The 17,500-nt window shown below is 34.4% G+C and overlaps 2 protein-coding genes across 5 annotated transcripts in view; one reads left to right on the top strand and one right to left on the bottom strand.

Annotated features, from left to right (window-relative positions):
• LOC119578947 overlaps positions 1 to 2,112 on the top strand; it is a 20,952-nt gene extending 18,840 nt beyond the window's left edge. Inside the window, exon 8 of the mRNA XM_037926630.1 lies at positions 1 to 2,112. This exon is cut by the window's left edge and continues 70 nt beyond it. Coding sequence (XP_037782558.1) covers positions 1 to 56 — 56 coding nt within the window. The 3' untranslated portion in view covers positions 57 to 2,112.
• Positions 1 to 17,500, bottom strand: part of LOC119582733 — a 46,122-nt gene that overhangs the window by 292 nt on the left and 28,330 nt on the right. For 3 of the 4 annotated variants that reach the window (XM_037931173.1, XM_037931179.1, XM_037931171.1), the window contains exon 3: positions 535 to 2,613. In XM_037931173.1, the coding sequence (XP_037787101.1) occupies positions 2,473 to 2,613 (141 nt within the window). In that variant the 3' untranslated portion in view covers positions 535 to 2,472. Of the gene's footprint in view, positions 2,614 to 17,500 lie in introns of all 4 variants that reach the window. The other variant, XM_037931178.1, reaches the window with a different exon arrangement.

The raw sequence follows: 17,500 nt of genomic DNA, 5'->3' as shown, positions 1-17,500 counted from the left end.
TATGGCAGCATCTTCCACTAGTGACAGAAACAGTTGATAAGTTAGTTGTGGTATAGTAGATTTTATCTATCAGTGGCAAATTAATGAAGTTATATATTTTTTTCCGTGCCCCCCCCCCCCCCCTTAAGAAAAATCAAGTTTGTTTTTGTAAAGGTATGATTTGTTTGGGGAAGACAGACACCATTTAGCTGGGAGCTTAGTAAGATTCATGACTGCAGTATATTTCTGTTTACTGGTATTGTGTTCTAGCAAGTTTATGGTAAAGCATTTTTGAAGTACATAAGTAAAATTAGTATGCAGTCTCAGATTGTATGTACAAAATTGTCTTTTTCATTATGTGCTAAAGGTGTGAATAATTTATAGAGAGAGTTGTGAATAGAAGGATCTCATATCACATCTTATCTTGTTTTCTTATGAACCCAAATGAAGTTTGTTTCATAATTTTCAGGACTCCCTTGATTATACTCAAACACTAATTCCAAATGTAAAATAAAAAAAAATCATTTTTATAGGTAGGACGAACAGAAAAATTGGTTTGACGTTGAGTTTATTTTTAAACTGAAAAATTAGCAACACTTTCAGGCTCTTGCCATATTTGAAATATACCCAAAATCTTAAGTTTGTGCATTGAAATACATGGACCTCATCAGTTTTTTCCTTCAACACCAGTAAAATTATAAAGGATGATGCACATAATTATATGCACATAAAAAAATTACACAAGTTCATTCATAAATGGGGCTTCATTATAACTTACATGGCAATGATGGCTAAAACTTATTAGTATAATTCAAACTATAGTGCACTTGTGCATCATAGTCAGGAACAATGTATAAACAGAATAAATAGAAACAGCATTTTCTTTCCTCCAGACACTTTCTCCATACTTTAATAAAAGCATCTTTCTGATTGATTTGTGCCTTCAATTACAAAGTAAATTACAGAACACTGGCCTGTTTTAGAGATAGAAATTTAACAAACAATTAATTAAATGACCCAAATGGACATGCAAGTATTCTGCAATTGCTTAATTAGTAGACTCACACTACATACTAGGTATAAAAATGACACTGGTTAAGGGAATCACTTTCAACTCAAAAGATCCATTTTGCTTTGTTTCTTTAATATGACAAGAATAACAGTGGTAAATTCCCTGTAAATTATCCTCTTACTATAATAATGGCAGCTGACTTATTGAATTAAAGAAAAGGTTTGCTTTTTTCAGAAGTAGAAAATTATCTCCCAATAAAATGCTTCCACTCTCTCATATGTCAGAACAAATACCAAATTGAAACAGTTGTATGCAAAACTTTCAAATCCTTAAATTTATATAAAATTATATTTGAACTTTAAGATAGAAGTGTTAAAAGTACCAATATGAGGCTTCAATTAACATATTGTGCAGTTAAGAAATACCATTTGTTTATGCAACATGGTATCCAAAATACTTCAAACAATACCTTGTTACAAGGTTGGTATTTGCTTCAGGCAATAAATTGTACATTATTTTGCATGGTTTCAGAGAACATGGATATGAAAAATAAATTTAAAGAATAACATTTTTTAAATGTATATATACTTTACCATTTGTTTATGGAAATGCACAACATTCATATCTTTCTATATTATTGTAATTTTTCTTTTCAATCATTTTCCCTGTTATCAATAGTCAAGAAAAATTCATTAAAAATATTTAAACCTCTCTACAAACTTCTGACTTGTCTAAATATTAACCAAAATAGACTTTTAATAATCAACAATATTAGGTATTACAAAAGATTCAGTGAAATTTCTAGAAGCAATTGGAAGACTGAAGCATTTCTTTCAGTTGCAGGACGTCTACTGCAAAGAATTCATCTAAAAATTATTAACAATGTAACAGCTTTTAACAAAAATGCAACATCTATTCTCCTGTACATAACATTCATAAAGGACTGCATATGAACATTAGAGACAGCTTAGTGACTAAATCAAACTCTGAGTAGCATTGAAAAGGCAAGAAAACAGTTTACAAAGAGCAAATTTCTGAAAATAAATGCATGTACATCAGAAAGCAACTTTTTAAATTGAACATGAAATAATGAGCAATAATTTATGAGATATAGAGATTATAAAAAAAAAAAAAAAAAAAGTAAGTACTCCTCTAGGCTGTGTTCCAACTAGAGCAGATATTGTCAAACGAGTATGCAAATTTGGCACCTAAGAAAGTGATCATATGATCTCATTAAAACATGGTCTTCTCTTCAATTGAAGTGTATTTTTTCATAACATCTATCTGATGGAGAAAAATTACAGTGCAATATCTCGTTTTAGATATTATCACAGGGAACTACTAAACCCTACAATTCATACCTCTTTATACGAAATGTGTAAAAAAAATTCTTTTTAGTTTGTGGAACATAGAATTTGAAGAAATACTTATGAAAAAAACAAAAAACAATAATAATAATATTGCTCTTCCAATACCAAAGTCTAGCTCTGTACAACAAGAACTGTGGGAGGAACAGTGGTGGCAGCATTTGCCATTGCTTCACTGAAGTTGTTGCGTTCCATCATGTTCTTAGCACAGAAATACGTCAGCTGTGTTCCACGAAGCAAAACGTCAGTGACAGCCTACGGGGAGGGGGGAAAAAAAAAATATTATAGGTATTTTCTCAAGAGAAGTCATTCTCAGCACATAAAATAAGGTGCAAATCATAATTAATGACCTTTCATGTTCTTGGACAGCTACATGATTATATGGAACTAATATATCTCAGTGATAGAGCATTGGCTTTGCAATGCAAGGCCTACAGCTGGGCTCTTCCCTTGAATTAATTTATAAGTGAAAGCTTGAGTCTACTGGGGAAAGGAACTTGTCACCCCACCATTCCCAGTAACTTGGGAAGGAAGAAAGAAAGAAAGAAGAAGAAGAAGAAAAAAAAAAAGCCACTGTGAATACATCTGTACTTAACCCAATTAGCACAGATGGCAAGAATATATGCTATGCCCACTATAATATAAATTTATTGTATTTACACATAGATGGCTCTATAAGTGCTTAATCACCAAGTCAGTTATTAGTTCTATCTCACATGTTTACCCTTTTCCTTGATTTTGGAAGTGCCTCTTTTGATTATCAGAGTCTTTAATAATGCTAATATTTTAATAACAATTTAATAATCATAATATCAATAAGAATAATGACAGTATCAATATCAATAGTATTTAGAGAGAAAAACACATTTTCCCACCAATTCAAGGAATGGGGAAATCAGGATCAGGTCACTAGGGCATACTGACAGACTCCTTGCTGGCTGAACACATGTGGAGCCATCTGTATGTAACAAAATTCACAAAAAACTACAGGGGAGGATATTACATAAAACTGTAGTGGTTGGGTTAACATATATACTTAGATACATACATATACATATATGTACACATACACATATATATATATATATATATATATATATATATATATATGTGTATGTGTACATATATATATGTATATGTATATATATGTATATGTATATATATGTATATGTATATGTATATATATGTATATGTATATGTATATATATGTATATATATATGTATAGGTTTGTATATGTATTTGTATATATATGTATATGGATAATGTATCTATATACTGTATATATGTATATATGTATATATTGTATATGTATATATATATGTATATGTATATGATATGATATATATATATATGTATATATATGTATATATAATAGATATACTATTAGAATAATATTATATATATATTATATATATATTATATATATATTAGTAATGGAAATTATCTCCATATATGTATATAGCAGGTTCGTAAATATCTGAAAAGAGTTCTACAATAATCTGCCCTCAATTAAAAGGGACAATTTTCTCTGGAAAAAGTTTAAGAGCTTTGTTTGACCATTTGGATACTTGTATATATTATCTTATAGCTCAATAAATCACTTCTAAGTTAACTTATATTCTGATAATCTGAAATTACTCAACACAACATGTATTCATTCTATTCCAGTTTAGTACAATATTAAAGTGTTACAGTCTTAAATGCTTGAAAGTTTTTAATTCAGGAAGTAATTATTTACATTAGCGGACTGCACAATCAATGTCACGGCCTCTACCTGTGCATTACAGCAAGTGCCAACAGATCGCCACATAACATCTGTTCAGATACAGCTTACAGTGGCTTCTTACTTGAAAATGTATCAATCAGGAAGATCTACTAGATCTATGCTGCCCAGAATATATAGGTAGAGATGTTAACCATTCCAGTGAGTACAAAAGACAAGGCTACAACTTCACGTTATGAAGATTCACAGACACTGATAACTAACTACTTGAGCAGATTATTTCTTATACTGAATACCTTGGTTCTTTTTTACTATTATGAGACTTTTCTTAATTTCGACACAGTCGTAATTTTTCGATTAAAAAAAAACATTTAATATGGGTTTGCATGATGCTATGTTTCAAAAATATATTTTCATTGTATCACACCTTTTGCAAACACAAAATGTTTTGAAATTATTTTTCGTTTTATTAAAGAGCTATGAAAATATAGGATATAGATTTTACAAACAAATGAAAAAAAAAGATAGCATCAAAACATATCTAGAATTGAAGAATAAATTTTTTTTTTAATGGGGGGGTTCCTTTGACTTCTTTGGCTATATATGTAATATATAGCAAATTACCAATTAACCTACTGCTTGGAGATGGCACCATTACCATGTCATGGCTGCACGAGACCCAAAATTACAGATGGCACGCATCAAGACATAGCCCTTGTCAGAGACTCGTCTTTTTTTGATGATTTGGTATCCTTTTTTTGGAATCAAGATTTTTGATTCAGGCCATGTTATTTGAAGGAAACTTTAATCTTACAAACATTTGTTTACAAGCCTAGCTAGTAACAATTAGGTGCTATAGTGGTGTGGGAAATACCAAAACAGTGTTGGGCATAAAGGAGCAATTGCCTCATTTACATAAGACATATTACCTATACAAGATTTTTTTTAATGTTCTAAAATCCTACAATACAATGCACTGCAGTTCCAGCGGTAGTTATTGGATTAAGAAAAATAATGATATTATGGACTTTACAGTCATGTCATCAAATTGTACACTCCAGAAATTGCAGTTGGGGGATTTACCCAACTACAATAAGAGATGTAATGCACCATTTTATATAATTGACAAGATAAATTTGAGCTTTACATTGCAAAAACATGTAACAATATAAGTCGTTTTGATAAAAAATCTGCAGAAAAAAGGCAGAGGCGCTCAATCCCCCTCATTTATGATCTACTTAAAAAAAATCTTCACCAGAGATATTCTCACATTCGTACATTTAAGATCTGAAGTAGGATAATTATCAAAAAATTATCATTTATTCCAAAGTGATAGCTTATGCCAGTGCATCAGTATATTCCAAAACAATAAACAGAAAAAAAAAAAAGTAAAATTAATGAGTCTAAAACTGGAAAATCAACAAAGGTATACTGGCATTTCTCTCTTTTATCACTTGCTGGTAGAGAAAAGTAAAGTATTACTTAATGCTAACGCGTGGCAAGCACACTTGTGAAGGGATGAGCATGTTGACCACAGCACAGAACCCAGCAACCCAGAGTGCAGCGAAAATCAGCCAAGAGGAGCCAGAGGACAGCATAGAGACCCATGACCCTGTGGTTCTGTTGAGCTCTGCACCAGCACCAGCACCTGTACCACCACCTACACCACTCCTTCTCCTGGAACCCATTTCTTATTAGTTATCTGCAAGAGATTTATATTAGATCCATCACATACTCATTTGTTATTCTAATATTATCTAAGATTATAATATATAATATAACTTACATCCTATAGATAAACACCCATACATGCCAGAAATGTACCAGATACCTTAGATTTATCCATTTAAGTAATGTCAAGCTAATTATTCCAGAATTTATTATACAATTTTATCGTATGGAGATCGGCAGCTAGGCACAAGGTTACACAATTACAAATTAAATAGACTTACTTTAATAAACCTTTTTGCATGAATCATGATGCTCTTAATAAGTCCAACTTTCTAATTTTTATTAAAAACATAAAAGTGGCAATAAGTGGCTATTGATAAAGCCACACTTTGGGCACAAATGTTACATTATTCAATACTGAAAGGAATAATTTACTTTGTTTCTGTTAAAAAATTCATTAAGTATGTTACACTGTGATGATCAGTACATAAAAAAACGCATTTATGACATTCTGGGTAGTCGTCTAATCTAGTTGTAAAATCTTTGAAATTAATTTTCAGGTATTAAATATAATCATGAGTAGTGTATTAACAGACTGAAAAAAATCATACAAGGGGGTGGGGGTTTTTCTTTTTTATAATGGTATGTATATCCCATTGGTTCTCTAACATTCAGAGTTTGCAAATACTACGGAGACACTCAAGGACTGTTCGTTAGTCAGTTTGTTTTCTAGTGATATTGCTAATGTGCTTTTGTGGAAGCTCTATAGAAATCAAAGGCTAGCTTTACATTTACTGGAAGCATCAAATTTATTACATTTCTTGTGTAAGCATCTGATGAACGATATAGGTTATTCAAACAATGTAACAGGAAAAATGCTCTCCGAAATATTTTTTTTACATTTTTTTTGCATGCATCTTAATATATACAATTACAGAAATCATGCCTTTGAGTACTATTTACATGACATTAAAAATTACAAATCTAGTAAAAAATACTTTGTGAAGGCATATTAAATTCTGCATTCAAAACATTGCAATGTATGCTTTGAAATCAGTTAAAGGGGATATTCTACTCACAAATACTTAAAATTGGACATATCATTTGTACAAAATGCATTTTTTTACCACTAGAAAAAAATTAAGTCCTAACTTGATAGCAACTGCAATCAAATTCTATTTAGAGTTACCTATGTTCCACAATTAGAGAAATCTTAAGAGTTAAATTTGGGATTATTTTGGTGTCTCTCTCTACGTACCACATTACCACTGAACTATTACATGTCAAAGAGATGATAGTGTGACTAGGTACAATGAAACATATCAAGAAACAATTATTACATCTTGTGGTTAATGGACCGAACAAGAAATATGAAGCTGGGTAACCTTAAATGGCAAATAGCTATTAAGTGTTAGATAAATGTTATTGAACGCAATGGATGTTAGAAGGAAAAACAACTAGAGGTGTGCTTTATAACTAAAATCATGCTATTTCAAAGATAGTTATTTGAGTATAATGCTACTCCCAAAGAAAAGTGACACTAATCCATTAAACATTCATGCGAATGCATTAGCGTAAGCGTGTAAGGAAGTTTAACGACATCAAACTCCTTTCTACACTAAATTGTACAATAGTATTGTTATTCTTTCAAACACTATCATCAATGTTTTAACAAAATAGATCACTGTATATGCAAATTCTATGATACCAAAAACATTCCTTCACGATTATTTCATAGAATCAATAGATACTGTAAATATTATTATGCAAACTAATTGTGTCAATCTAATGTCACCAGTTGCAAATGCTGTGCTCATTTTAGAATTTTTTGTGAAATATCTCTGCACATAGATGGCTCTGCTAGGCTTAGCCACAAATGAGTCAATTAGTAGATCTTGTGACCTTACCTGATTTCACCTTTCTAAATTGTGAGAAAAACTTTTTTTTTTTTTTTTTTTATAATGTATTCATTATTGATGTTCTTTTTATACAGATATTGTAATTACTATAATGTTATTGACATTAGTAGCGGCAATAACAAGATACAATAAAAATATTTTCAAAAATCAAGGAAAAGGACACCAGGATGAGGCAAGTAGTACTCAATAATTGGCTAATGTGACTGGTACAAGTACAGTCCTATGTGTAAAAAACACTTTAATAAAGAAAACTTAAAGTCGGCTGGCCATGTATGTACGACCATGGCAGGTACGTTACATGGCCATGCCCGTCGGTTTTGGATTAAATACATGTTCGGATACGGAACATTTACATTTCATATATAAAAACACAGCAAAATATAACAACAGACTAAATGCGTAAGAGCACATTAGTGAGTGAGTATTAAATTTAAATATGAGTAAAAGTGTAAGTCTACGTTTAACTGTGCATATGCATGCACATGCAAAGAATAAGTAAAATATAGCATATGCATTACACATATGTGGCTATGTGAAAGAGTGTACGGGCATTCCCTGGCAAAAAGTTTCTCCATATATACATCTGGGTATCTGAAAAAACAGCATTCAATCATCTGCACTTGCAACTCCTGCCAGGCTCGTTGTATTTCTCTGTTTAATTTCTTTAAAGTAATACCATGAAAGCTCAATGGCTCCTTAATGCTAAGCAACTACTGTATATATAACATAAACTATATAAAAATGGTGATTTATACAACATCTAATCTGAAAAATGTTTCTGCTTCACAGGAAAGTATTGGAAGACATTAATTGTGCTGTACTTGAATGTCGTACATGTAGCTAATTATTTACATGTGACGTATTATATGTGTGTTGTCTATAAGTTTTTACAAGTTTATTAATGAATGTCAGAATTAACTTTGAAAACCAAGACGTTAATATAAGCTATAGATTCAGTGTTTAAAGTACACTACAAAAAAAACTAAACATTTCCAAATTTTTTCTATTAAGGAGAATAAAATCTTGAAGACAAATTTATACTACTGTGAACTCTTGAAAATGCAAATGCTTTTTCTAAACGTAAATTTGGTCCCGAATAAAAGATGTAATGCTTTCAAGAATTATGCACACTGACCTCTAAACAATAACTTTTCCTACTTCGTTAGAGAAAAATTTGAATTTCTCTTCCTAATAATAATATAACAAAAAAACATGTAGTTTCTTTCAAAATCTGAAGCAATGAATAAAACAGGAAAATGGCACGAAACCTAATAATTACTATGTTTAAATAAAATTTGAATGAATGATCCCTGACATATTTCAAACTATATTGAGCAAAAAGAGTACAATAATAACTGAAACCATATAAACACGAATTCTGGCAATATCACGAAAACCCGAGTTTTACCAACTATTGTACATATTATCACTAAGATTGAAAATGTTTCTCATACCTATGCACGTTTTAGTCTAGAAACACACAATCAAACCATCAATAATTTCCACGTGCCCCTTGATAATCAGCTACCTAGTGTGAATGGACAGGTAGGAGGCAACAACACAACTTACCTGTCTCGCCTCGTCCAGGTGTGCAACAGTGCCTTCTCACCCACGTCTGACCAAGGACACATGCACACAACTGATAAGACGGACAAGCAACACCCTCATGCTATTTGTTGAGAGAACGTTAGGGTCGCAGCTGTTCAGGACTGAGAAGAGGTGCATCTTTCTAATTATAATTATGTTACTAACCAACACCGCTCCCCACAACAGGTCCACACAAACGGTACCGCTCCCTCCTGTATGGACCCTTTTTACTCTCTATCCCAGTAATATTTTAATTTTAAGTTTACAAAGTGACATTCTACCAAGTGAAATACATTAGTGGCGGACGTTCAAGTCTCCATATACAAGTGTTTGTTTCTTTCTTGAAACTTAGTTGACCCAAGATTCGTGATGTGGCATCTACGAAGCAACAGTTGTAGAAGGCACGCCCACAACCATCCTTCCTTTCAGCCAGATTTCACATTATATAAACGTTTATGCTGCATGTAAGCTTTCAAATTACACATCTTGCTTATAAACTAACACCTTGAAAATATATCATAGATATAACCCTGTTGTAAGGGTTTTACACTCACTTTTAACTAGGCACTCGGTGACGGACGTGTGCCTCTCGTGTGCCTCGACCGGATTGGCTCGGAAAGTTTACACGTTTAGTTCATGATGGTTCTTTTAAACATAAAAATTCGCTGTTTACATTTCTTTCCTTCTCGTTACAAAGTTTTTGATAATTAAAGAGCAAGAAGAAGTTGCGCAAATTCATGAGACAACATTCGATCTACAAGTTCACGCCACACCTGTGCCAGGAATCAGCGAGTCGAAGCAATTCGGCAAAGGTGACGTCGCCACTGCTAGTAGGTCAAGGCGTTCAGTGTCCGGCGGGGAGGAGGTGGATCCGGGTAGGTGGGGCTGCGCTTCCTGGATGGTGTGAAGGTCTGGATGAGGGAAGCTGGGGAAGAGGTTATCAAGAGAGGGTTTATTCACCACTTCTGATGCGTACGGCACACACGGTTTCGTTGCGCGCTGCGCGCGCGCGCCGCGCGGTGTGTGTGTGTGTGTGTGTGCTGTGTGTGCGATTATCTTTGTGCGTGTTGCGTGTGCGTGTGCGTCTCTTGTGCGTTTGCGTGTGCGTGTGCGTGTGCGTGTGCGTGTGCGTGTGCGTGGCTGTGCGTGGTGCGTGTGCGTGGCGGTGGCGTGTGTTCTTAACCTTTACTGTTTGTTCGAGGAGAGAAATAGCTCAGACGGGCCCGTCTGTGTATATTTAGTTATCATATAACCTTTTAAAATTGTGCAATTTTGGCACACACAACTTTATTTGTTTCAGTAGTCCTGTTTGGGAGGATGAACTCATGAAATCTTTCTCGGCCTCTTTCTCTTTCAACTTTTTTCTGTGTCCTCTACGTCCTTCTTGTGTCAATAAAAGTCATCTTTGTCTATCTTCGTCGTTCCTGTAATATAATTGAACAGAATTATATGTCACCTCTTTTGTTCTTCTTCCCAAAGTAGACTAAGACCTATTTCTGTATTTCTTTCTTGTATCTCCTTTCTCTTAGAGTAAGGGACATCTTGTGGTGCGCTTTGACCTCATTCTCATTATCTGTATCCTTTTTGAAGTGTGGAATCCATACACTGCCCACCATACTCAAGACTAGGTCGTTATGATGGCTGTAATGACCTTTTTGTACCATGTTTTCGTCCACATACACGAATGCCATATTCAAAATTAGCAATCAGGCCCTGTCATTTTATGAACCTTGTCAATATGATCATTGGGCTACGGTTCCAGTTATGATTATTCAAGGTCTCTTTGTGTATCTGCTTGGTTTAATATTGCGTCTTCTAAACTTGTATTGGTATAAAGTGTATGGCGGGCGCGCGCGCGTGTGTGTGTGTGTGGAGAGAGAGAGAGAGAGAGAGAGAGAGAGAGAGAGAGAGAGAGAGAGAGAGAGAGAGACAGAGACAGAGACAGAGAGAGAGCTACGAATACATACAGGATACCCGAGAGATATCCCAAATTAGGAATAAAGTATCTGATTCACTTACCCTCTCAACGCTGACTTGAATACCATCTCGTGCACAGCCTCACCGGTAGTATCTAAAGCATTTCTTAGAAAGCAGAATAACGAAGCATCATATCCCGGGTGGGTGGGTGGGGGACGTTAGAGCGAGAAGAGAGTGGGAGATTGTGTGTGCATATGTATTGTGTATATATTTAGGAAATTATATTGTTTTATGAAGAAAAAACTAGCGGCACGATAGAGGCGTTGGGGCTGTAGGTAACTGTATATATACCACATGATCAATGCTTTCCCTGAAACTTTCAATAATTTGATAGATATATGATGATTAAAAAGTATATCACATTATCTGGAAGTAAGAATCCTATGTTGAGTGCATTCATTGTTTTAAACAAATACTATCTTTGCATTTGTTTTATATCGGAAATCTGAAAACAAGCAAAACACTCGTCTTTCACGTCTACCGCCACCTCTCCACAGCTACTTATTATCCATTTCATCACACTCCACGTTATTTCCTCATCATATGTGCGACACGAGAAGCTGCATGATGTTGCACTTTGCAACCCACCTGCGCACTAGGATGAGTCACCCGTGAACTTATTTGGTTCTGAACCAGTGGTGCATCCAGGGCGTACTGGGGAAACCACGCCAAGAACCGTGATGTTGAAATTCAGTTATTACAAGTGAGAAGACCAAGATAAAAAGAGTTTAACGGAGGTAGGGGGGGTTTTTAAATAAAAGAGTTCATTAGACCTTTGATAGATAAATTAAACAGGAAACTAACCTACAATATGCATGTTTAAAAAACAGTGTATATAATATACAGTGCTCCAAAACAAAAGTTTTATTTCTGAACACGAATACACTAATGCATAACTGTGAAGGTCATTATCAATAGGTTCAGAAGTGTGCCTTGAAATATCACACTGACCTCAGTTACTTGAGTCTTATAATCACAGGCAATAAATCCCAGCAGGTATAAACCAGTCAGGTTTTACACTATATCATTATTCCATAGAATGTATATCATTTTGAAATCGTTAGCATTTTCTTATAGCACTGCTCACTCACGCCCCCCCCCCCTCACCTCTCTCTCTGCTCTCGCTCTCTCTTCTCCATCCTTCCACACCCCTCTCTCTCTATACTTCATTTAGACATCCACAACGTCTTATTATATCAAGGGGGGGGGTAGCTACTGTATGAAAGACCGCCCGACTGTATGACCAGCGCGTGGGGCAAGTAGGTCAGACTGCCCGCCACCATTCCCGTAGAGTCGCAAAGGCCTTACAAGGCAATGAATGAAGCGCGAGGAACGTAGGTGCTATAAATGTGATCCCAAGGCTGCTGCTGGAATCCTTAACTTTCTGGAGTTCCGGTGCGCTAGAGGTACACAGGCGCCCACACAACTGCGCGGAATTGGAGAGCGCTGGCTGAACGGGCCAACGCTCCGAGGGCGGCATCGCGTGTGGGATTGGCAGGAGGGGGCAGGGGGTATAGAGGAGGAGGGAAGCCTCTCTCGATCCGGATCGAACTTTGATTGGACAATTTTCATTTCTGCTGTAAGATAGCACAAATCGCACAGACGTACACATACATATGCACATACATATATATATATATATATATATATATATATATATATATATATATATATATATATATGTATATATATATATATATAATATATAGATTATATATGTAATATATAATATATATCTATATATATATATATATATTATTATGTATAATACACACAAACACACCACACACACACACACATATATATATATATATCATTAATATATATATATATTTTTATCTCTATATATATATATTATAGATACATAACATACATATATATGTGTATATAATATACATATAACATATATAAATACACACACACATACACACCACACAAACACCCAGTATATATATATATATATATATATATTTATATATATAATATATATATATATATATATATATATATATATATATTCTTCTTCTTTTAACGGTAGGTTCCTGTCTGAGCCGCCGTCGTGGGGTCACAACATGATATTAAATTGTAGTTTTCTGTGATGCTCTTGGATGGTGAGAGTACGTGGTAGGGTCCCAGTTCCTTTCCACGGAGAGTGCCGCGAGCCGGACAACCAGTTCAGTTAGGTAATCATCCTTCTATTTATCAGGGCTTGGACCAGCACTTGACTTGGCTTGCTTGGCCACCCAGTGGTAGGTAGGCAATGAAGGTGAATTCTTTGCAAGGAACAACGTGCGCGTCGGTGACTGAACCCTCGAATTAGATTGCCGTTTCGTGACCAGTCTTGAGTCCGACGCTCTAACCATTCGGCACGCGCATGGACGATCATGGTCTCCATGATTTATTCTTAGCAAGTTAGAGCGGTGGTTTAGCCATTGCCTTCCGCCCGTTTTTTTTTTTATCGAGTCACCCTAATTATTACCCGGCACTGACTGGAGCTGGCTTGGCCACCAGGGCTAGGTAGGCAATCGAGTGTGAAGTCTCTTGCCCAAGGGAAACAACGCGCCGGCGGTTGACTCGAACCTCGAACTCCAGATGCCGTTCGTGGACAGTCTTGATCCGAACGCTCTACCATTCGGCCACCGCGGCCCCATATATTATATATGTAATATATATATATCATAATATAGATAAATTATATATATACATATATATATACCCATAGTGTGTGTGTGTTGCGGGTCTGTGTGTGGAGTATGTTTCTTTACATATATATATATATATATATATATATATATATATATATAATATATTTATATATACATGATATATATATTATATGTATAATATATATAATATATATATATATATGAATATATATATAGATATATAATAATATGTGTGTGTGTGTGTGTGTGTGTGTGTGTGGTGTGTGTGTGTGTGTGTGTGTGTGTGATTTTTAATTATTTTTATTGGTGCCATCACCGATACGATATTTGACGAACTACTTGTCGCCATGTTGACATCATGTAGTTGACTGGGTTTTGATACTGGCTAGGCTGACCAAGGATCCTTCTCCAGGGGGAGTAGTCGTCTGGGCAATCATTGTTGGTGGTTTTCACCCCACCATCATATGTATGATAAAGTCAGCCACTATCGTATCTAGGTTTGATTTACACAACTTTAGCAATTTCGTGTATGTACTATGTGGGAGATGCTTGTGTGCATTCATGCATGAATGTACAAACACACACACGTACACACACTCACACATACACACACAGACACACACACAGACACACACACACACACACACACACACACTCACGGATTTGCTAAAGTTGGCGCCAAGTAGTTCATCAAATATCGCATCGGTAATGACACCAATAATATATATATATATATATATCTATTCTATATATATATATATGATATATATATACTATATATATTATATATATGATATATGTATATTATAATATATACATATGTATATATATATAGATAAATATATATATATATCTATTATAATGATAATGATAACAATGATTTAGGGTTTGCTGTGACAGGCTCTCTTGACTTCAGTCAAATTGTAGCTTGTCTGTTTATTGTGCTTCCAAACTACCCACTGTGTGCAAGGAATAGCCGGTGGTGCGGGAATATATACTTACAAATATATATATATATATATATAGTATATATATAGATATATATATATATTATGGATATATATATCATATATATATATATATAGATATATATGATATATATATGCATACATACTGTATATATACATGTGTATAACATATGTACAACACAGACACACACACACACACACACACACACACACCCCACACACAACACACACACACACACATATATATATATATATAATATATTATATATATATTATTATATAATATTATATATATATGCATGTATTATGTATGTAGTATCACACATAACACACACACACACACACACACCCACACACAACACACACACACACACACAAACCACCACAATATACATATTATATAATATATATATTAAATAAATTAATTTTTAAAAAATTTATTATATATATATTATATAGAGAGAGAGAGAGAGAGAGCGAGAGAGAGATGAGAGCAGAGAGGAGCGATATGCTATTATCTATATACATATAATAATAGGTATAATAAATTATTAATATAATTATATATATATTACAATATATATATATATATATTATATATATATATATCGTATCGATATACATATATCTGGGTGTGTGTGTTTTGGGTGGGTTTTTTTTTTGTGTGTGTATGTGGTGTGTGTGTGTGTGTGTGTGTCTATTGGTGTGTGTGTGTGTGTGTGTGTGTGTGTATGTGTGTGTTGTATATCAATCAATAACGGTATGCTCATGCTGAGCAGCCGTGGACCCTCCCACCATCCTTCGCCACTAAACTCGATCTTACGCTTTTCTTTCCACTTATACATCGACAGCCCGCAAATATCTTTGATATTGTCGCTCAGTCTTGTCTTTGGTTAGCCTTCTTCCTCTGTTCCTACACCATCCCTTGTCAGCAAGTTTTATCAATACTTTTACTTCATCATTACATGACCAATAAACGTTTAATTTCCTCTTGTTCAAGCTGGCCAAAAGTCGGTACTTTACCAATTTATTTTTCTCAGCACTTTCATCATGCGTCTTCTTCTTGTCCAGCTAATACGCAGAGTACTCGTCTGTAACACCCACATTTCAAAAACTATTGATCTTTTCTTGTCTATCTACTTCAACACCCAACACTCAGAACCTATGATGCAATGGGAAAACTAAGAGTTCAATAAACCTCAGGCTTTGTCCGTTAAGGTAATGCTTCGGTCTTTCCAGATGTTATTGAGAGCAACTGTGGCGTTTTGCGCATGTAAATTCTCTTTTATCTCCGGTAATCATCATATGTATATCCAAAACAGCTCCAAGAATAAGTGAACTCTTCACATTTTCCACAAATCATTCCATTGATTTTAACATGTTCATCATTGTTCATTGCCGTTATCTTTGAATCTTCATGATCTAGGTTCTTGGCATAAGAAATAAGCAGCCTTTTCGACTTGCTTCTCTAACTTTATCTAGTAGTTGTTGTAGTTCAGTGAACTGCTGGCATCAAAACTGGGGATATCATCGGCGTACCTCAGATTTGAATATTTTGTATCCTCCAAACATCCACAGTTCCTTCAAAAATGCTCTAGAGCACCTTCTCATAATTGTTTAGAATATATATTAAGAGGTGCGGAGACAGAAATGCAAACCCTGTCGTACTCCTTGTTGACTTCGAAACCATTCTGTACCATAGTGTTCTACAGCATGCTTGTTAGTTGTCATACAAGGCTTTTATTAATTGGATGATGTGTTTTGGAAACTTCATATCGTACATTTATTTCCAGAGATACTGATCAACAAGTATTCAAAAGGCTTTCACATAATCGATGATGCAAACACTGTATAGGTCTTTGATGCTTCTCTGTTTTTTCTCTATGATCATTTTAAATTTAGAAATGGTTTCTGGACCTTTTCCAGGGCGAAACCGCGGGTTGTCTGCAATTTCCTCTCTTAACTTCAACTTGTCACTGTTCAGCAATAATTTTCAACAAATTTTGCTGCTGTGACTTATTAAGTCAATTGTACTTATGATGTTGCATTGGAGTGCGTCACCTTTTTAGGTATGGAGTAAAGACTGATTTACCAGTCTTCTGGCAATTTTCTTTAATTCCATATTTTTGTACAGAGGTTTGTAGAAGAAGTATTCAACACTTTCGCAAGCATCTTAATTAGTTATGCTGTGATTTCATCTATTCCGGGCTCTTGTTATCTTACTTCTTTTATGGCTTTTATAACTTCGTCCAGCAAGTGGCGGTGGGTTCATCCTCGCGTCATGAGTCTAATTAATGTTGTGTTAAAGATTTTTATTCTTTTTGTATAAGGTGGAACAATAGTGATTCCATCTATCTTTGACTTCTTTTTCCATCACATTAAAAACATCAGTCCATCCAGTTTGATAGTGTCCATTGTAGTTTTAAATTTTCGTGTGATGTTTCGTACTCCTGGTAGCCAGTTCTTTAGTTGTCTTATTGATAGAACAGTTTTCAATTCTCTGGCAATGTTCAATTTAAATATTTTTCCTTATCTTGTCGCAATAATAATCTTTGAAATTTTTGTATTTGTTTTTGAAATTACTTGGCAAATGGATTATGATACCTTTGTATTTTAGGATCTTCTTGTTC

Source organism: Penaeus monodon, chromosome 2, assembly GCF_015228065.2.
Source record: "Penaeus monodon isolate SGIC_2016 chromosome 2, NSTDA_Pmon_1, whole genome shotgun sequence".
In the NCBI taxonomy this organism is placed as follows: Eukaryota; Metazoa; Arthropoda; class Malacostraca; order Decapoda; family Penaeidae; genus Penaeus; species Penaeus monodon.
This window is presented reverse-complemented; position numbering and strand designations above follow the sequence as displayed.